Source organism: Condylostylus longicornis, unplaced genomic scaffold (genome assembly GCF_029603195.1).
Source record: "Condylostylus longicornis isolate FDR11 unplaced genomic scaffold, ASM2960319v2 ptg000022l, whole genome shotgun sequence".
Taxonomy (NCBI): domain Eukaryota; kingdom Metazoa; phylum Arthropoda; class Insecta; order Diptera; family Dolichopodidae; genus Condylostylus; species Condylostylus longicornis.
In genome coordinates this window covers 5015506-5037932 of record NW_026577991.1, presented here as the reverse complement: position 1 = coordinate 5037932, position 22427 = coordinate 5015506, and the positions used below count along the sequence as shown (strand labels likewise).

Here is a 22427-nt window from a genome sequence, read left to right as displayed (position 1 = left end):
AAATCTTCAATTTCATTATAAATTTGATTTCGATTCTCTTTAGTTATATTAAATATTACCCCATTTGATAATGATATAAGCTGATCAATTATTTTTAAATTGACACGATTTTGATCTGGTATTGTTGCAATAATTTTAATATTATTACACTTAATTTTTTCAATTAATTTCCGTATTTCAATTTCAAATTTTTTACTTAATAATTCCATTTTTCCAATTTCATCTATTATTAAACAAAATCTATTGTTTGTGGAATTGAAATCGTTTAGATTTGAGAAAATTTTTAAAGAAATATCTTCAAATTCATTTATGTAAACAGAATATTTTCCAATTTTTGGTCTCCTTATAGCACTCTGTTCAGAACGTGCTAAAGGTTTCCTTTCATTTTCATTTAAATTTATAACATCAAAACCTAAACGTTCACCTTTATTTTTATTTCGAATTTCTTCTGTATAGAATCCATAACATTGAATTTGTTTATCTTTTAATGAATTAAATAGCTTTTTTATTATTGTAGTTTTGCCAACACCTGAAAAATGCAAAAAAAAGATTATATTTCTAATTTTAAATTATAATGTCAAGGTCTTATAGAAAGTTCAAATTTTTTTTTTTTCTTTATTTTGCAAATATTTTAAAAATTTAAGAATTATTTTTGGTGTCATAATCTTAAGATAATAAAAAAAAAAACTATATATGTATGTATAATTGATAGAGATCGTGGCAATGTAAATTACAAAAATAATTAGAATTTTTCAGGATCATAGGTCAAATATTCTTAATACATAAGTATATGTAGATATACTGAAAATTTTCCCTCATAATAAGATTAAGTGGGGAGCAAAGTGATCTTTTTTTTATAGCCAATTCAACAAAATTACTTAAGAGAATTTTTATTATTTTTCTTTTTTTTTTTTTTAGTGAGACACGAGGTATGTTTACGTTATACGTTTTTTTTTTTTTGTCTATAAATAACCAATAGAAATTTTAAAATAATTGTTCTAAAATAAAATATTGACGGCGCTAAAAATTAATGTTCTAAGTAAATAAATTTTTTTTTTATATTATAAATTAAACACAATTTAGTTAGCCACATTATGAACACAATTTTAAATTGTAAAAACACAATAATTCCAGACCAAATAAAATGTAGTATCGAATAATTATAGTCCCTTAATGTACAGAGCTATTACTTACATATACTTATATGTATGTGTATAAGCTGTAAATCTAATTAAGCCATTGATATAATGTAGATTGATTTAACTTACCTGGCATACCAGTTAATAAGACAAGTGATATCTTATCGCACATATCGGATAATATTAGCTATTAATTTAGTATTTCATTTAATAATCTAATCTGTAAAAAAAAAAAAAAAAACAAAAAACTTAAATCAAAAACTTAAATTAATTATTTGAAAATTGTAAATTTTATTTTTTAATATCTTAAAACATATAGAAAATAAATTTACAGTCGCCCTGAACCAATATCAAAATATAAGTAATTTTGTAAAAGAATGTTGTCACTAATTATGCATTATTAATTCGAAGGCTCATTAAATAATAAATTCAAAGGGATTTTCTCCAATAAGTACCCAAGATAAAAATTTAGTTAATTTTGTTAAATTATCGTAAATATGTATGTATTATCAAACAGGATATTTCATTATCATATAGAGATCTCAGATTAGAGGTCCGAAAATATTGTTAAAAAACAAAATTTCTCGACACAATTTTCATTTATCAAAATTTCGTATGATACCAAAATCTTTTGTTAAATTTTGGACTGTCTATATAAGGAGGTAAAAAATATTTTATAAAGAATTTCAAATAGACACGATTTTATTTCAAAATTTTTGGGGATTCTTAATAGTTCAGCTATGAACTGATAAAAGCTCTAAATTAAATTTTAAAAATATATTATTTTGCAAAATTACAAATTTGCAAGAGCTACAAAATTTGTTCATTTTTTTTCAGATTTTTAATACGTTTTAAGTTTTTCCATGTGATTTTTTTCGCAAATTTCAAATATTTTTGCAGCATTTAAAATCTTAGAACTTTAAGCAGTTCTACGATTTTCTCGATACAAGCTTGTCTTTTTTTTTACAAAAGATTTATCCGATAAATGCTAGACTGGAAAATTTTTTAGTTTTTTTTTGGACTATTGAACATGCTTTTTATATTAGGATTGAAGTAAGAATTAAATTTTCAAAAATTGTCATACTTTTAATAATACGAAGGCTCTTGAAAGGCAAGCTCATTACTTATTTGTGATTTGATGTTTTTTTTATAAATAAAATAAAATTTTTTATTAGTTTTTTTATAGAAATATTTTATCCTTTTCTTTTTTTGTTTTCTACAGAACTTTAGCTATTTTTTTTTTTAATTGTATAGCTTTACAATTCTTTTGTATTTTTTTTTGTTTTTTTTTTTTTAATTTTGTATAACATTTATAATTTTTACTAAATTTTTTTTTGTAATTTTTTTGTTTTTACTACAATTTCATGGGAGAGTTTTAAACTCAATTGAAAATTTAAACTTACATAATTAACTAGATAAATGAAATTATAAATATAAATTATAATTTCATATTATTTTTTATACAATTTTTTTTTCCCAAATTTATTTTATTTAATTTATTAGAATAAATTTTATAAAAATAATAATAATATTTTTAAAAAAAATAAATTTTTAATATTTTTATTTAATTAAATATTTTTTTTTTAATAAAAATAATCTAATTTGCTCATGGTATTTGTTTTTTATTTGTTTTTATATTTATTTATTAGTTTACAAATTTATAATTTAATAGGAAAACATAATTTGAGTAAATTTTATTTTATTTTTTTTTGTTTATCGAACTTAAAATTAAATTTTAAACGCACAAAAATAATTAAAAATATCAAAATATTTTTTATTTCTTTTTATGTGTATACAATGTTTGTAATAACGTATAAGTATAAAAAAAAATAATATTTTACATTCAGTTTTATTATTTTCTTTAAAATTAAATGATCAGGTACCGAAATAAAATGAAAAACGAAAAAAAATAATATAATATAAATTATGAAAATTTACATTTTATACAATTTAAATTAGATTTTCGTTATAATTTTACTTAATTTAAAACTAATAAATTCTAAACCCTTACCTTAAAATTAACATATTTTTTAATACTTTTTCAACTTTTTTAAAATAATAAAAAACCAAATCTGTGAAAATGGTTATAATGAACTCTAACATGCTTTTAATTTTGTTATCACAAATTTTTTAATTTTATAAAAATAATTTTATGAAAATTTAAATATATAAATTTTCTCATAATTTTCTTTATTCTTGCAAATAATTTAAATTAAAATAAAAAACCCTTATCTAAAAAAATAATTAATTATAATTTTTAATTGTAATAAAAAAAACGTAGCTAATATTAATACAATTGTATATATTTATTTGTTAAAAACTAATATAGAATGTATTGTATGCGAAATGTATTAAATAAAATTAGATGAAATACTTAAAATAAACAAAAAAAAAAAAAAAAAAATTGAAATTGTGAACAAAAATATTTATAAAAATTTTCTTTCATTTATAAGGCAGAAGAGGCAAGCACTAATATCCGAACAGTTTACAATTTTTTTAACAATTGGAAAACTTAAAAAAAAAATTAAATGAAAATTTTGATTCCGATACCTTAACAGCAAATATATTTTTGTTTCAGTATTTTTTAACAACAAAATTTAAGAAATTTCAGATTAAAAACTAATTGTTTTTATTACTGATTCAAAAAAGTTCAATGCGTCTATTGACTTTAACTAAATCTAAAAAAATATTTATATACTCTAATTTCCTATGCTTTAACATAATTTTGCTAGCAAAAGAAAAAGAAAAAAATAATGCAGCTTCAATTTCTATACAATTTGTTAAAATTGCTAGCATAGGTTCAGTTCTAGCATCATAAGACTCATTTACTTGAAATTTAATGAAATCACAAATAATAGCTACAATATATGAACAATTAATCCTTGTTTTTGAATTAATATCTTTTTTTTTTTTTTATAAAGAATTAATATTAATAACTTTCAATAGAATTATATTTTTTAAATTTAAGTATCTTAAACAATTAGTCATTTAAGTGAAAATAAACAATTAAGCTAGTGGTTACTAGTGCTTTCTGCACCCTTATTTTTAAATAAAAAAAATAATTTATTAAATAAATTTGATTTTGGCTTTTTAAAATTATTTTTTTTTTTTTGACAAAAGTTGAAAAAGTGTATTTTATTATTTAAATATGTAGAATTAAAGTTAAGGTTGAAATTTTAAAGAAAATTTTATTTTAATATTAATAATAATGGACAAAAAACATTAATTTATTGATAAGTTTTATACAAAGTTTTTTAGTTTACACCTTTTTTTTTTTTATTTTTTTAGTTTTTTTTTTTTTTTTTTAATGTGATTTAATATTATAAAATGATAATGTTATAACTATATATTATAGTTTAAATTAAATTTAATATTGTGTAAAAAATTTAAGATGAAACGAGAGCTTATATAAATTTTGCAAAATAGAGATAATAAAGAAGAAAAGTTAGAATATTAGTAATATTGGACAGATTTTATTTAATTAATTTTATATAATATTAGTATATATATTATATAATATCGGAGGGTAGCATTTTGAATAGTGTTTAATTGTTGTTATTTTAATTGCATTTTTTTTTTTTATAAAATGTGCACTTATTAATTCAAAATTCTATTTGTTAGTTTTTTTTTTTTTTTTGTTTTTCAATAAATTGCTCAATTATTACACTGGACTACAAAAATAATGAGATTAAAATTTTTTTTCAAATCTTTTTTTTTGTTAATTAAATTTCTTTTTACTATATTTTTGTATTTAAATACAATTAAATATTTTAATATTTATGCAATGAATATTTAATACCATATAATAATTCTACATAATTATAATGTGTTAATTTTTTACATAATGTACTTAAAATAAATTTGTTTTTAAAAAAGAAAGCAAAGTTAATTAAATTTAAATATAATGGAAAACGTTTTGAAATGAAATTAATTTTTGTAATTTGTTAATTATATTTAATTTGTATTTAATTCATGTACATGTTTAAAATCATTAATTTCAGAAGTTGTATAATAATAGAGTAATAAATTTGATATTTTTAGATTAAGTTCTAGTTTAAATTAAAAGATAAAAAGATATTTTTGTATAGGTTGTTATAGAAAAAAAGTGCATTTTACAAATTTTTTTATATTTTATGAATTTTAATTAGGATTGTTTTGTTTTTTAACTTTTCCATTTAATGACAAAAGAAATTGGAATTTCTTTGAATTTTTTTTTTACAATCTTTTTCATTTATCCACGTTTTTTTTTTTTTTTGTATTTTCTAAAATTTAATTAATAATGTAATACTGTTTTAAATTTCTTTTTTATATAATATCTTTCTTCCTCCTTTTTTCAAATTACTATTTGTTTACATAATTAATATTTTAATTAAATTTATAATATATTTTTTGTAATATTATTGTACATACATATATACGTAATGGAAGTCTTATAATGATTTGAAGACTAATTAGGAAATATCTTAAAAAAATAAAAATTTACAAAAAAAATAAATAATATTATCGGAAAATTTTTTGAAAATTTTTTTCCGGTCTTGGCAACTACGGTAAAAAATTGTAATATGTATACATATATCTACATTACATGTATGTTATATATGAAAAACTATGAGCTAAAAATAACAAAAAATTTATTGCTTTCGACTTTAAACTTATATTGTTTTTTAATTGATATTGTAATGAAAATTTTGCATATCAGAAGACTAATTATTATAATGTGACTATGGATAATATTCAAAATTAATTTAAAAAATAAAAATATATACTTAAATTGAAATTGTTTCTGTTTTGTTTTCCTAATTTTCAGTTTTGATATGCTTATATAATTAAACTAACAATTAAAATGGCAATGAAGTATATCTTTGGTAGCAAAAAAAAAAATATATATATATATATACATATATATTATATATGAGAATAAATATTACATTTATTTTTTATATAATTATAATTTCACACTTTTCTTCTTAAATGGTTTAAATATGATTTGAATGCCTTTAAAATTAAAATTTAAACATTCAATTTAAACAATACTCTGTCGTTTTTTTTTTTTTTTTAGCACTATTCATAATTTTATCATAATAGCAAAATCTTATAGATTTTTAAATAAAAATTAGGTTGTTTTTTTTTTTTGTTCTTTTTTTTTTTTTTTTTGCCAAAAACTTCATTACATTAATTAAATATTAATTTGTCTTTGTTTACAATTCCATGGGAAATAAATATTTTAATATAGCAAAATAATGTACAGAGGCGGCTAATGCTACAAATAAATGCCAAATTGCGTGAGCTAAAGGAATAATACCATCTGATTTAAAAAAACAAACTCCAATAATATAAATACAACCGCCCCATTTTAATTCTACCATACCAGGAAATTCATGTCCACTAGCTAATACAACTAATGAAGGTCCCAATCCCATTACAATATATAAAAATGTTTCTAAACATTTAAATCTTTCATGAAATATTTGTTGATAAGTAATACCAAGCGCTGCTAATACCCATATTATCCATTGTAATGATTCAAATACTAAAGAATATGGTGCAAAATGTACTAAATGTAACCATGGAAAATATGATCCAGCTATAAATACATAAATCATAGCACGATCACATCTATGAAAAACATCTTTTATTTGTCGATTTCGACGATGTCCCTTACAGCAATTAACATATGATACACTATGAAATATTGTTGATATTACAAATAAAAATATAAGCGCTAAACCATATATCCATGCGGCAATTAATTGGGTTCTTGAATAACTACGTGAAACTAATTCAACAGTACCAAATAATGCTGGTAATATCCAAATACCATGTGTAAAAATATTTAAAAAATGTTCAATTCTTGTTGGACTATATTGACATCCTGGCATTGCTCTTGGATTTTTCCATGCAATTTGTTTTAGTTCAATTCTCATAGCTCGATGATAATATCTTTTACCGGAATATTTTAAATTATTCCACATCATATCGATTTTAAGTTGTTGCAGCATATTTAATATGTTTTTTTGTTAAACTAAATTTTCAAAAAAATTTATTTTCTCCTTTTCTTCGTTTTACTCTTTATTTTCTTATTTATAAATTTTATCTATTTTACATTTTATTTTTATTAATTGGGAAGTCTTTTAAAATTTTAACGCATCTTTATCTACAAATCAATAGAAAATTGATTATTTCATAAAAAAAACATTAAAAATTAAGGATATGTTTACCTAATAAGTTTATGTTTTTACTTAAGAAAATTCTAATAAACAGCCTTCAATTTCATTAGTTAGATAACTATAATATGTACAACGTATTCACATCAATCGTAAATTTATATCACCAGGATAATTTAATTTTTGTATTCAACAAATGAAAAATTGAAATAATAGGATAAAAAGATATTTACCACTTTGGATTTAAAAGGAGTATTTATTATATCATTGTCTTATTTAAGGATTAATTTTGATTTTTACAAAAAAAAAAAAAAGATTTCTCTCTATTAATAAGTTTGTTTCACTTTTTACTTCCTAGTTTAGTCTAATTACCTTCACGTTCTAAAGTCATAACACAACTCAACTCACATTAAAAAACTTTTTTAGTTTAATTGCCATTTGACAGATAAATAGTTTATCGAAACGATAAAAATAAACAGCTGACATAAAATTGGATTTATACTACGTTCAGAGTATCAGTAATATCAAAACTTTTTGATTTCATTCTACTATTTTGATCGGAACGAACGATTTCACTTCTTAAAACCAAACAATAGCGGAAAGACAAAATCATCTATTCAGTATTTTCCATATAATGTAACCACACAAATGATGACGAAAAAAAACCGGCAGCCATAATCCTATTTATACATTTGTATTAAATATTAAACATGTATTCGAAGCGAAAAATCGCTTTTGTTCTGTTATTTTGCTTAAATAAAAAGTTTTTGATCGTTTTTGCTATTCTTATAGTTTTTAAGTATGCTTATGGTATCATAAACGATCGGAAAATTTTTTAATTTTTGATTCCGCAAGAGACCTTATAAATTTGTAGACATTTTTTTTAATTGAAACGGTAACACTCAAAAACAGTCAATCAAAAAAACGTGAGTATTCAATTGTCAATAGTACTGTCATTTAGTTCCTCATCCATGTTTTTTAATTTGTTGATTTTAGATTTAAAATTACTTGAATATTTTTGCACTTTTAGTTTTTAGAGAACTTCATTTAATGTATAAAAGAATAGTACATAATATGATAGTTTTGCTATTAAACAATTTATAATGGTATGTGCTCTTACTTTAAAAAATATAAACAATATAAAAAGTAATCATTTTAGGATATTGAATCTGATAATCCGGAAGATCTACAAGAAATTGAATCAAGACTTTATTCGCAAGTTTTTCATGACCATGTCGATCATACATTGGAAAAGGAATCAGTAGTCTTAAATGATATTACATCTGCCACCCCGAATCAAAAGGTTTTAGCCTTTCAAAAAAAAAGATATTGGGTTCGTTCCGAAAATAAAATTCGTGACAAGAAACCTATGATAAACATGTTTAAAAATTTAAGGAAACCAAAACCTATTTTAAGTGCAGACGTTAAGCAACAAAAGTCTTCCACAAAGGAACAAGAGACTACAACAAAAGAGATTTCATCGTCTTTTTTAAAGCCCTATGAACCAATAATTTTTAATCCACCAATGACAAATGATTGTATTAATACTTCTCAAGCTAATAAATGCCAGGAAAGTGTCGTTAGTGATCATAACGAGAATTTATCTACAGGGATACATGTAAAATATAAAAATCACAAAAAATTAGACAATAAACAACGAAGAAAACTACATCAAAATGCACAGTTAATCCAGTCTTATAAAAATATTGCTAGCAAAACAAAAATCACCATGGCAAATCAGACAAAACAGAAAAAGTTGGATTCTATTAGAAGAATAAGAGAAAAAAAGGCGAAATCCAAAAGTGTTCGCGATAAAATCAAAAATGAAGAAAAAGGAATTGAGGTTGTTTTGTTAGACGATAGTGATGTTGATGATGATAATGACGATGTTATATGTATTCCTGTTTCACCACCACCATTGATTGCAATAGATGAATCTGATAACGAAAGTAACAATGTTGATAATACAGAAGATTTAAAAGGGAACTCATCCATCGAAAAAGACACTATTGGTAATTTAAGTTCCACTACATTTACAAAACCTAAAAATAAAAAGAGTAGTTCTGCTCCAGCATCGATAGTTAGAAGTAATGAATCTTCTCGATGTACAAGCCCATGCTCGGTCTTTTCGACTGATGATTTCATTTCTCAAGGAGAAAAATCGAAGTTACTGAAAACTTCAGTTGTTAATGATGATGATTTAACTTTAGCCGAAACTGTAGATTCATTCGTTTCAAGACAGAACAAATCAACTACAATAATAGAAGATGAGTTATCAAATTTCAAAGCTTGCAACATGCCACCTCCTTTGGATGCAGGACCAAAAAATCAACAGCAAGTATGTAAGAAAAAAAAGAAAAAGAATGATTATTTGGTTAAGGAAAACGACTTCAGAGCTCTTGATGTTTATGATGAAAGTGAATCTGATTTAAGTGTGTATTCGAAAGGATCACTATCAAGCAAAAGACAACTGAATAATAAAGGGGAGACGTCTGCGTTATGCCTATCAACATCATCATCATCATCTTCTTTGTCTGATTCTTGTCAAGAAAATATAATACAAAAAGTGAAAAGATTGCGGAAAAGGAGGGTTTCTTCTAACAAAGAATCAGATAAAAAAGATACTGAGTCTGAAAGTGAAAATGAAATAAATAAAACAAGTACAGGCCTTCCGTATATAAGTAAAGGTTAGTAACTTAAACTCATATTAAAGAAATACATAAAACTTTTTGTTATATGAATATTGCTTTAACTTGTATTTTAATTTTTAGGAGAAGCCGTAGAGAGTACGAAAAAAAGGCGGAGGGCGTCTGAACCTAATTTGAATATTGCAATTGACGTTAATTCTTCGGACAATGAATTTATTTCGAAGCTAAGTAAAATTGTACACAAAAATAAAGAAGAAAAAATTCCTGACTCTGCAAGGAATATGGAGAATATTCGTAACGAAAGCGACGTATCAGATGATGCAAGGGAATGTGTGACCGCAAGAAAAATTGCTGAAGATGTCATAAAAAAATCACAGCAAAACAAATTTGAAAAAACTAAACATGAATCACGGTCTACAAATATTAAAGAGTCATCTGAAACAAATGTAATTTCTGACAAGGATTCCCTCGAAGCTCAAACAGAAATTGAAGATATGAGCAGAGAACCCGCTAAAAATGAGCAAATATTAAAAGCAGCTTTTGAGGAAATCGATAATCTTACTTTTAGCTCTAAAATTTCTAGGGAGTTAACACCAGAAATGGTTTCTCTTGATATAACACAAAGTGATATTGAAGATAACGACCAAGATAAAGAAGTGGAGAATAATGAAATGAATTTTGAAGAAAACTCAACTGAAGTTAATGGCATTGTTTATTATAGAGTTGATTCACATACAACTGACAACATAGGATGGTGTGAAGAAATGTATCGTTTTTATAATATGTCGTGGGGTGGTGAAAATTTTTCTGTTAAAAAGATGAAACAGACATTAGACCGTAATATTCTTATTAAAGTTGCTGGAACATTATTGTATAATTTCTTATATTTTTTTAAGGAAAAGCTAATTGGAATATAAATTCAAGCGATCGTTTCCCAAAATTTACTAAATCATCGAGAATGAAGTGTTTCAATTGTTGTGAATTTGGTCACATTTCAGCAAGATGCACGAGACCGAGAAAACCTATTGTCTGCTATATGTGCGGCGAGCATGGACATCGTGAACCACGATGCCCAAATACAATTTGCTTAAAGGTAAAATATTGAAATATTTTGAAAAATAAATTTGATTTCAAAACAAATATATTTTATAGTGTGGATCAAAAACCTCAAGTTACACAAGGCAATGTGTTAAGTGTATTTCACAAAACAAGCAAACTTGTTTTATTTGTAAGTTAAGTGGTCATAATGTTACCTTGTGTCCAGATAAATGGAGAAGATATCATTCAACAGTATGCGCACTTTATAAATCTTTTTTTATTTATTTAAATATCAATATCAAATTTTTATTTTAGGTTAATCCGAACTCTGATCTCAATAGTAATGTAAAATACAGCAACATAAAATATTGTTCTGTGTGCGCAGGCCGTGGTCATTTTGCAGAGACATGTAGATTTGCAAAAATTTATTTAGAATATTCTCCAATATCAACTCAAATAAAGTCTTATGTCAAACCTATACAGAGTCAACCAAATCCTTCTTTACTATCCAAAAGTACGATAACATATAACTTACTACATCAACCAAATAGCAATTTACGCTTTACTTTCTCTTTTAATAAAAAATTTAAATTAAACCAATATTATGGAAGATTTTTAAAAGCTGTTAAGTTGGAACATTTAGTTTATAATTTGGATTTAAAAAAAAAAAATGAGAAAAAATTGCTTAATATTAGTGAAATATCAAATGAACCTAAGAAAAAAACAGTTGAGCATGAGTTTAAATCACCAATAGCAACAGAAAAGAGCCTTGCTTCAAATGAGGAAAAAAGTAAAATATCAGAAAAGGATAATGAGTCAGAAGAAAAAGATGCAATAAGTTCAGTTTCTAAAGATTTTGTATGTGATTCGGATTCGAATTATAGTTTTTCGGACCATTTTGATGTTCCTAAATCAACACCTGCTAAATCAAAGTCAACTGAAGCAACATTTAATTTCAAGGAAAAGACAAAAGAATTAGGTTAGTTGTAAATTAAATATATAATTTATAATATAATTACTTAATGTATAAAATTTAGATTTAAGTAAACCTCAAAGGATATCTCGTCCAATGGGTGATTTATTAGATTTCATACCTTTAAGCAGTTCTGACAAAGAAGTAATTGATAATGTTCAAACTGAAGAAAAGGAAAAAAATGACGACAATTTGGAAAAAGAACCTAATGAAAATGAAAATTTCATTGAATTTGTTCAAAATAATGAAGGTAACCTTAATGCTTCTAAAAATTTAAATGATTCATATACAGTATTTTAAAAAATAATTTTATTTTTACATTCATCAAACGCATTTTCTCATAATTAAGAGGATTCTACAGAAGAGAAAGATGATGAAGAAGATATCACAACTGGAATCGGGATATCGCACAAATTTAGAAATATTTCTGAAAGTGATGTTGATGAAAGTACATTTCCAGAAGCACCATGTTTCGGAAAAATATTTTTACCTAAAAATTTCAGTGATTATTTGCTTTCTCCAAATGGAAATAAATTTTTAATAGAAAATTCCAATAAATATAATATTAAAGCTAGTATTGATTGGACATCGGTTGGTAATGTACTTGTACTTGAAGGTTTAAAAGAAAATCAAAATCAATTCCATATAAAACTTATGCTAGAATTACGTTCGTTACCTAAGAAAATTAAAAATGATTTATTAGAACAAAGTTTACGTGTACCAAAGAAACGTTCAGTATTGATAAAATTTTTGCAGGATGATTTAGAGCGTTTAGATAGTAAAATTGGAAATGTTTTTGATTTACATAAACAATTGCAATTATATGAGCATCAACAATCAAAAAATGGTTTAAGACAAGCTCAAAAAATTCGTACAAAATTAAATATGATATTACTTGGTCAAGCTGGTTTACGTGATGGTAAAATTAATTTAGAAATATTAATGAAACATTTAATACAACTAAGAAAAGAAAATTCAAATCAAAATCAAAATATATTAAGTATTGTAACATCTCAAATAAGGGATGAAATTGATAAATCATGGAAATATATATTCTCTCCAATAGAACATCCAAATTATAATGAATTAATTGATGCTTATTATGCAATGAAACGTCATAATGCCCTACCATTATTAAAAATTCGTGATAGAATAAAACAGGGTAATTCATCTCTTACAATAAAATCAATTACAAATACAATAAATGAAAATAAATCTGATAATCTTAATAAAATGGAATTAGAAAAATCTCAAAATCAATTAAAAAGAAAAGAAAATCTTACTGGATTTGATCAACTTTTAAATGTTAAAATACCAAAATTATTTTTAAATATAACTGATTCAAATTCAAATAGTTTTTCAACATTTTTAAATCAAAATCAAATAAATAATAATAATAATAATAATAACACTAACAGTAATAATAATAATAGTAATAAAAATGATAATAATACAATAGAAAAATCTGTTCAAAATAATTTATATTTTGCAAATTTAAATAAAATTGGACAATTATTGGATGAAATAAATAATCAAAAAAATTCTCAGATTGAAAAGAAACCATTATTAAGTGCAAAAATGCCAAGTCCATTTTGGTCAAAAGAATCTATAAAACATTTAAATGAAATTTTAAATAAACATAATTGGAATGATGATATCAAAAAAAAAATTACAATAGCTTTAAATAATTCAAAAAATGGTTTATTATCACATAGTGATTATAAAAATATTGTATCAATTAGAAATATTGTAAATTCTCTAATATTACAGATTTCATAATTTGATACTTGAATTTTTTTAAGCTGTTGATTAATTGTATATTTTCAAAATATAAATATCATGTACCTTTTAGTTTTCTGTTTTTGTAATGGAAGCCTGAATAAAATTTTTGTATTTACGTTAAAAATAGTTTTTTTTTTTTGATTTTTATTTAATATTAATATTTTAATAAATTAATTCAAGTCATAATTAATTTGAAATTTAACAATTCCAATAATATGGTCACTATTTTTAATACGAACGTTTTATAGGGACAAGATATTTAATCAAAATTTAAACAAATTTTTTATATTTTTATTTATGAAATTTTATTTTTGATATATTTTATTTTTGTGTTTTCTTGAAAATAAATTAATCTAAATTTTTTTATATTAATTTTTTTTTTTTTTAGTTAATTTACATATTTAATAAAACATTAATTAAATTTTTTTTATTAATTTAATGATTTCTTTTTGTAATAAAAGTAAAATCTTATATTTTAATTTTTATCTATTACTTATATAACACTATTTAAAGCTCTATTGTACATTAGCTCTCTCAATTAGATTGAATGTTGCTGTAAAACTGTTTTCTTCACCTTTTCATTATTAAATGTACGAATTCTTAAATTTAACATTTATTTTTATTATTACATAAGTATCTACTAATTTTGTTAAAATATAATTTTTCTAAATTTAGAAAATATTCAAAAATATTTTGAAATTTTTCAAAAAGATTTGATTATATTTTTTGTGCTTTATATGCAAAGTGTTTCATGCTCCAAATTCAAGTAATTTAATTTTTGTAATTAAAAATATTTTGCAATATTGTTTAAAAATTGAATTTATTACATTTTCATCACTAAATAAGGGAAGTTTTAAAATCTCAATTATTTATCTGAATTTCACTTAATTTTCAAAGAGTTTTAAATTGTACGTTTATAATTTAAAGTTTTTTAATGGTTTGATTTTAAAATTTAATAAAAAATTTACACAACACGAACCGATTATATTATTTTTATAGTTTATTAATTAGAAAAAGAAATTTATATTTTAAATAATAAATGAACACGTTGTATGTACTCAAAATTCAAAGCTTTACATGGCTTCTAAATGATTTAGGTGATCAGGTTTTAATAGAAGAAAGAGAAATTTTTTTTTGTAAATCTTAATATTTAGGAATTTTTTTTAATATACATAGACTTTAATAGTTTCGTAGTAAAATTCTATTTAATTTGTATATACTTTTTTTTTTAATAATTTTTTAATATTAATTAATTGGAGACACCCTGCATATTCTTTTTTAATATTTGATTTTAATACATATTGTTTTTTTTACTTTTATAATACTTTACATAAAAATACAATATTATTTTTATTTAATAATTATTATATTAAAATAGCCTGATTTAATGGTAAATTACAATACAATTAATTTTTTTTTTTTTTTATAATATAAGTAATTTAAATTTTTTTTTTTATTATTATTATTAAAATTTTATTAAAGAGCTGAATTTTGATTATTTTCTTTTTGTTCAAATTTTCTAAAACTTGGAATATAATTGTTTTGTTGATTACCGACTATTATTGAATTATTGGAAGAACTCTAAAAAATGAAAAATCAAAAATTAATTAATAAAATAAATTGTAAATTTATAAATATATAAGCAAAAATTTTCATTTTCTATAATATTATTAGGCATGAATTGGGATATTTACAATAATGTTAAATTATAATAAATGGTGGTTATAATACCTTTTTTTGATGATATCCTCTTACTCTTGTTGTATTTCTTCTAACTGGATTTGTAACTATTTTTGTATCTTTTGATGATATTCTTACAGAACTGAATGTACTACCACGACGTCCACGTCTTATTTGTGGAGATGGTGTACCGGTTGCTACAATTATAAAATAATTTTTTTTTTTTTTAAATCATGAATATATTTTGTTGCTATTAAAAATATATAATATAAATATTATCTAAAAAAATTATTGTATATTATTAATATTTTTAATTTTATTTTAATTATAAAACTTACGTGTTGGTTGTAAATTACTACTACGTTTTGATGCTTGCATCATACCAAATACAACAGCACTAAAACTACCATGTTGTGATGTTTGACGTTGTAATGATGGTGTTTGTGCTAATGGTATACCAGCTGGCATTATTATTGGTGATGTTACTTGACTAGATGATATTCCTTTACCAAGAACAAAACATGTTTTCATATGACCTAAACCTTTTACTTCACGTTCACCACGTTCCTACAATTTAAAAAAAAAAAAAATTTAATTTATTAATATTAGTATATTTTTTTCTAGTTCCCGCATTTTTTCTAGTTTTTTAAAATATGAAATTAAACTTACGACACATGTATATCCTTTTGATTGTAATAATGTTGCTGTATATGATGGTACTTGTATTCTCCAATTTTCACCAGTTGAATCCATTCTAGATGCAACATTTACTGTTGTACCCCATATATCATATACTGGTTTTCTAGCACCAATAACACCACTTACTAATGGTCCACTACTAATACCTTTAATTTGAATATTAATTATAAATTATTTTCAATTAAATATAATTAAATAGGTAATAATTTAATAAAAGATGTGATTATTTCTTATAATTTTATAAAAAAAAAAATGGATCCTCTTGAGAACATACAATTTACAACACGAATAACTGATTTGCTAACAACAATGATTTGAATCTTAAATCAGAATAAGAATCTTTAATCTAATTTAGATCAGCAGATTCGAAAATACTAAATGATATTAAGATCAGGGGCCTTACTATATATGTTATTCGATTTTCGTATCCGTAAAAATAGTAAGGTAGGAATTAATTTGTATTTTTTATTTCTACAAATATAAAAATAGTTTTACGAAAATCGAATTACGTACAATATTAAGGCCCTAGAATAGTTTAAATTCGAAAATAGTAGCAAATATCAGAAGGAATAACGGGAATGTCAAAAAATTTTTGTAAATTTTCAAAATTGTAAGAAAAAGAGAGCCAATTATTTACTCATTTCTCTTCTTTCAGAATTCAAATCTGAAATAATTGTTATAGGTAGCTGCTTTAATTTTTCGTATTCAAGTGAATAAACCTATTTGAATGTGCCGAAAATATTTTAGTTATACATGGCATTTGTACGTATATGTATGTAAATATTGATTAAAAAATTTAAATTTTAAATAATAATTTTCTACGTTCATAGCAAAAATTTAGTGAATTTTTTAAATAGAAAGCAGTCATTTAAAGTTTTGAAAAACTTTCATAATTATTTTTTTTTTTACAAATATAATAAAAATATTAAAAAAAAAAACACACAATTTTCACAAGAGTATAATTAACTTTAGCATTTTTTTTTTGATATTTTTATATAGAAAAATATAGAAAAATTCCAAAATACTGAATAGGGAATTTAAAAACCAAAAACTATTGAATGAAAATGTTAAAGAAAATCTTTGCTCTTTTTGTGTTTTTGTATTTTAACAATATAAAAATCATAAAACTAATTTTCTCCCCTAAGGATAAAATTTCTAACAAAAAAAAAAAAATGTTTATATTTAAATGAATTCATTTCAACTTTATCCTGCTTCATAGTTTTAAAAAATATATTAAAAAAATTATAGTAGGAATACTGAGAATTCACGATAAAAATATCAGAAAGTTTTTAAACAAATTATTTTTATAGTTAAACACATATATAATTGCATTTCTATTTTTATTTCAAAATTTCTATTTTATTTGAAAATAAAAGTAAAAACAAAACTTACCAACTCTCAATTGAAATGTATTAAATGCATCCTTGTTAACTTCTTGTAATTTTTGTTTCATTGCCAATGCAAAATCAACTAATGTACAAACAGAATCTTCACAAGTTTGTCCTCGATTTGCCTATATTTTTATATAGAAATATACATTTATAAATAGAATTACATAGATTTTATAGAATAAAAAAAAAATAAAATTGCATTATTTCAATTAAATATTTAAATTAATTGTGTACGTGTTGGTAATTATTTTTATTAATTAAATAAATGAATGCAAAAACAATAACATTTAGTTTATATAACAATTAAATTAAAGTGGTTTAAGTATTTGCGGTCAAAACTAATTTTATTATTTTATAATATAGACTAGGGGTCGCTTATAGTCTTGCTGACAAACAATATTATCTATTATATTTTTCTAATGTGAATTTTTAAAAAGTTGTATTCGATTGGTTTTGAACATTCTTTTGAACTATCGACAGAGCATTTTACAAAAGTATTGATTTTATAAAATAATAAGCCATTTTATAAAATTAATTTTAAAATTGATATGTTCTTCCATAATTCTGTTTTTCATATCTGGGCATTTTTAAAAAGAACGTGCAAAAGCAGTCGTATACAACTCTTATATCATAATATAGATTATATAATTGAGAGTTACTTTTTAAATATTAAATTTACTATAATACTGCATTATTATACAATTCAGCAATTCAGCGAACACATATAAGTTGAATAGTGATAGTAATAAAGTATAGTCAATGTCAGAATAAAAAAATTCATGTGATTTTTATTATTAATTTGATTTATTCAGCAATAGCTGAATACAATTTTTTAAATTGCTGAATAAATTAAATTATTCTTAGAGTTTGATTTTCAATTTCTCTTCTTACCAATTCTTTACAATCTAATCCTGATGCTGCCATATAACTTGCACCAACTGTTTTAATTTTTTCAATTGATGTGAAACGTGTTTCATCTAATAATGCATCAAAATCACCTATTAAATGCAAATTTGTTATATAAATTGTTATATTAAAATGTTAATTTATGATTTAATAACATCAAAAATTGCGTTTAATTCAAAAATAATTGAGTTATTCTACAATTCAGCAAATAGATTTTGTATAAGCTGAATTGTATATAAACACTATATTTATTATTTTAATTTTTTTAAAATTCGGGATTATAGTATAAATATTGAAAATAAGCATACTTACATATTATTTCATTTAATATTCTTATACATGCTTTACCATTTTCAATATCTTCATTATAAAAATCTTGAAAATTTGGTATTGATGCAAACATAACACCACATAATAAATGATCTTTTGAATAAAGTTCATCATTCATTTCATGTGATAAATAATATGTTGCTACATGATCCGGAAGAATATTCTAAAAACAAAAAAAAAAAAAAAATAAATTTAACAAAAATTTTTTAAATATTTATGGTATTTGTTTTAGGCGCTACACCGCACCGCACCTGTAACATAATATTTTAATTAAATTTTATATTTTACCTTTATTAATAAATCATTAAGATTACGATTTGATTTCATATTACATAATTCTTTTTCTGCTTGTTCCTTCCATATAAAATCTAAACGTGATGTTACCTAAATATATAATTAAAAATTTAATTTAAAAAAAAATTGCATAGCGTTAGGGGTCACGTTAAAGATACATACATACATACATGTAATACAATTATAAAAGTCTCTTATTTCAAAATTTCACTAATATTGTATTAATATGCAATTCAGCTTATGACTTTTATTTGCTGAATTGTATATTAATATTGTATTATTGCAATTTTGAAAGTCATGATTAATTATAATTAATATATTCATTTATATATTTACCTCAACTAATCTTGCATGATATGCTACCATTGTAAAAAATACAAGTAATAACATTAACATTTGTGTTGCCATTGGCATTGTAATACTACCATCAATTGTTGTATTATTATTATTACTATTACCATGAATTTTTTGTATTATTGGTTGATCAAACATTTGTTTAAATACAACTGATATTAATATTGCATATGTTGCAACCATTATAACAGCCATAAATGTTTTAACTAAATAATATAATTTTAATGCTGTTGCTAATGCAATTAAACATAAAATCCATGTAAATACAACATATTCTGGACGAAAACATTTTAATTTATCTTGATTTGTATTATTATTATTATATATATTACTATTTATATCATCAAAATAATAATTTGTATTATTTTCATCATAATAAATATTTATAAATTTATTATTATTATTATTTGTATATATTTTATTATTATAACCATTAATATAATTATTATTATTATTATTATCAGTTGATGATTTTTCTAAATTATTAATATTATTATTATTATTATTAATATTAGTATTTGTATTACTATTTGGCACATAAATTAAAGAATGTGATGATCCCGGTTCTTTTAATGATTCTAATGTTAACGATGACGATGATGATGACGACGACGATGACGATGATTGAGATGCCAGCAACGATGATGATTTTAATAATATACTGTTACTATTTGAATGATTTCTTTTTAATACATCAACAATTGTTTTTTTAACAATTTCTACATTTTCTGGTATCGCAACAGCAGCTAATGCTAATGCCATTGAATTTGGATCAACAATATCATTTGTTATACTATTACCAATAACATTATTATTACTGTTATAATTATTATTTGTTGATAATTGACTTGTATTTGCTGTAAAATTATCATCTAAAATTGTTGTATCAACAATATAATTAATTGTATTTGGTGAATTCAAATTAGATGTGCCAGTATTCGATGATGATGATGATGATTGTTGTATTGGTGATTGATTAATTGTTATATTATGATGTATTGTTGCTGATATATGAACATTTAATTTTATTTCATTATTATTATTTGTATTTGTAATTATATTTTGTATATTATTATTATTATTATTGAAATTATTTATGTTATCACTATTTGTATTTGTTGGTATTATAATTTGTTCATTTTCTAAATCGATTTCACGTTCTACTGGACAAAATGCTAAACCGACTGTACTTGCAACTGACATTAATATTACAACAGAACATATAAATATTGTACGACGATTTCGACGATGTACTAATGTTGCTGAACTTTTTTGTAATATGGACGGAAATACTGAAATAAAATTTTAATATTAAAATTATTTTATTGATCTTATTGTATTAACAAGCCATCTTAAATATTTATATTGAAAATTAAGTATTATTGAGTAGTAAAATTAATTTATGATTTCGTTTGTAACATAGCAAATGATATCAATAAATTCAGATTCTGCAAGTTATAGGTTGAATATATTATTCAACCTATATTTAAGTAAGGGCATATTATGCAGTAAATTTTTACAATATGTGCTAATCTTGTACAACATTCAATATCAATTTATAAACAGATTTTAATAAATATATTAATATCAATTTGACTAATTCAGCGATATATATAATTTCATTTCTGAGAGTCTCTGCTCACATTTTGTTGAACCAATTGTAGCTATTGATAAAACGATTCCGAAAATTAAGCATAATTATCTGACGTTACTTGATTAATTTTTTGAGAATTGGAGCGATATTCAGCATATTTTCTGGAAGAGAGCGAAATTTTGTTTAGTCCTTATATAAGAGAAAGAATCACTATGTATGAATAGATAAAAAATAAGGACGGTGGTGTAGCTTTGTTTCGCTGAAGTCATTAGTGATTCTAGTCTTGAAGGAATTTTGTAATAAATGAATCTAGTAAGTAGAAGAGAGGCGCTGGAGTAGGAGGTAATATATAAACCTTATCTGCGATGCATTACTATTTGTAACAGGACGCAAAGTATCTTAGAACTGCTTAGGTTATTAAATTTTATTTATAGCATAATTTAATATTGAAAACAACACATAAAATGAATTATTTTGTTTTTTGTTGTTCAATAATTAAATAAGTAATTTTTTTCTAATAAATATTTTGAAAATATTTTTTTCAAGGTTTTATTGAAAAATTTTTCTTCATTAAAATATTTTTATAGTCTTTTACTAAAATAAATGAATACTTTTATTTTGAAATTTTTATAAATTTCAGTTGATTGAAAATTAGATTACACTGCACCCGGAATTATGTCATTCCCGGAATATTCTCAAAAATCTTAGAATGAATGTAATATAAAGGAGGTTTCTTCCAATTTCGTTCGAATATGAAGTTTAAGTTCTTTCCAATCCTTTATAGTTGAATGTTGTAAAATTCCTATTAAAATAGTGAAAATGACTTTGTTAATGACCACGGGTCTTAAATATTTTATATTCACTAATCAGCACTCCTCATCACTTTTGTTAATCACTTGTGTTTATACAGAATTTTAGGTGAAGTTTAATATTAATAAGGAAAAAATTTGAATGAATAAATTGAATTTTTAAGAAGGTCCTTTATTTTTGTTTTTGCTATTATTTTGATTTTTTTTTATTATAAAAATTTTATAATGAAATTGTTGTTCAAGGATAAATTTTTTTTTTTTCTTTTGTTAAAGGAAAAATAAAAAGCAAATATTTTTCTTATAAATTTTTACGTCTCTTATGATTTAAGGATAAAATCTGTTTTATTTTTAATTTTCTATATTATGTGTGTGTGTTCATGTACAAGTGAAGTAAGTGAAAAATTCCTCAAGTATTTCAATGTAATAAAAAAAAAAATTAAAGTTTAAAAGTGCTGACTGGAAATGGTCAAATATAGTGAAAATTTTATTTACTTTGTTTTCTGATTTGTAGAAAATTTAAGAAGAGAAAAGAGAAACAAGATTTCGAAAAAAAAATTCATCTCATTAGAATTGTATAAATAAATATTAAAAAATTTTGGTAGGAAGGTAGAAATTTGGTCTAAAAT

The 22427-nt window shown here is 22.4% G+C and overlaps 3 protein-coding genes across 6 annotated transcripts in view; 1 reads left to right on the top strand and 2 right to left on the bottom strand.

Moving 5' to 3' along the window:
• Positions 1-6232: 6232 nt before the first annotated feature.
• LOC129606757 (monocyte to macrophage differentiation factor) lies at positions 6233-7687 on the bottom strand. The gene is made up of 3 exons (XM_055517275.1): positions 7537-7687; positions 7358-7424; positions 6233-7293 (listed from the first exon to the last, which is right to left on the bottom strand). Exon 3 carries the CDS (start codon positions 7136-7138, stop codon positions 6338-6340), a length of 801 nt encoding a protein of 266 aa, XP_055373250.1. The 5' UTR covers positions 7139-7293; positions 7358-7424; positions 7537-7687; the 3' UTR covers positions 6233-6337.
• An 810-nt stretch (positions 7688-8497) lies between these two features.
• Positions 8498-13741, top strand: LOC129606951 (uncharacterized). The gene is made up of 8 exons (XM_055517600.1): positions 8498-8636; positions 8699-9990; positions 10075-10788; positions 10848-11044; positions 11104-11241; positions 11305-11968; positions 12027-12212; positions 12312-13741. The coding sequence occupies exons 2-8, from the start codon at positions 8829-8831 to the stop codon at positions 13739-13741; spliced, it is 4491 nt and encodes a 1496-aa protein (XP_055373575.1). The 5' UTR covers positions 8498-8636; positions 8699-8828.
• Positions 13742-14060: 319 nt separating this feature from the next.
• The window catches only part of LOC129606790 (adenylyl cyclase 78C), a 98415-nt gene continuing 90048 nt past the window's right edge, over positions 14061-22427 (bottom strand). For all 4 annotated transcript variants that reach the window (XM_055517345.1, XM_055517349.1, XM_055517347.1 and 1 more), the window contains 9 exons: positions 19381-20690; positions 19039-19134; positions 18733-18913; positions 18406-18512; positions 17516-17636; positions 16094-16269; positions 15763-15991; positions 15476-15621; positions 14061-15325 (listed from right to left, as the gene is read on the bottom strand). In XM_055517345.1, coding sequence (XP_055373320.1) covers positions 15221-15325; positions 15476-15621; positions 15763-15991; positions 16094-16269; positions 17516-17636; positions 18406-18512; positions 18733-18913; positions 19039-19134; positions 19381-20690 — 2471 coding nt within the window. In that variant the 3' untranslated portion in view covers positions 14061-15220. The remainder of the gene's footprint in view (positions 15326-15475; positions 15622-15762; positions 15992-16093; positions 16270-17515; positions 17637-18405; positions 18513-18732; positions 18914-19038; positions 19135-19380; positions 20691-22427) is intronic.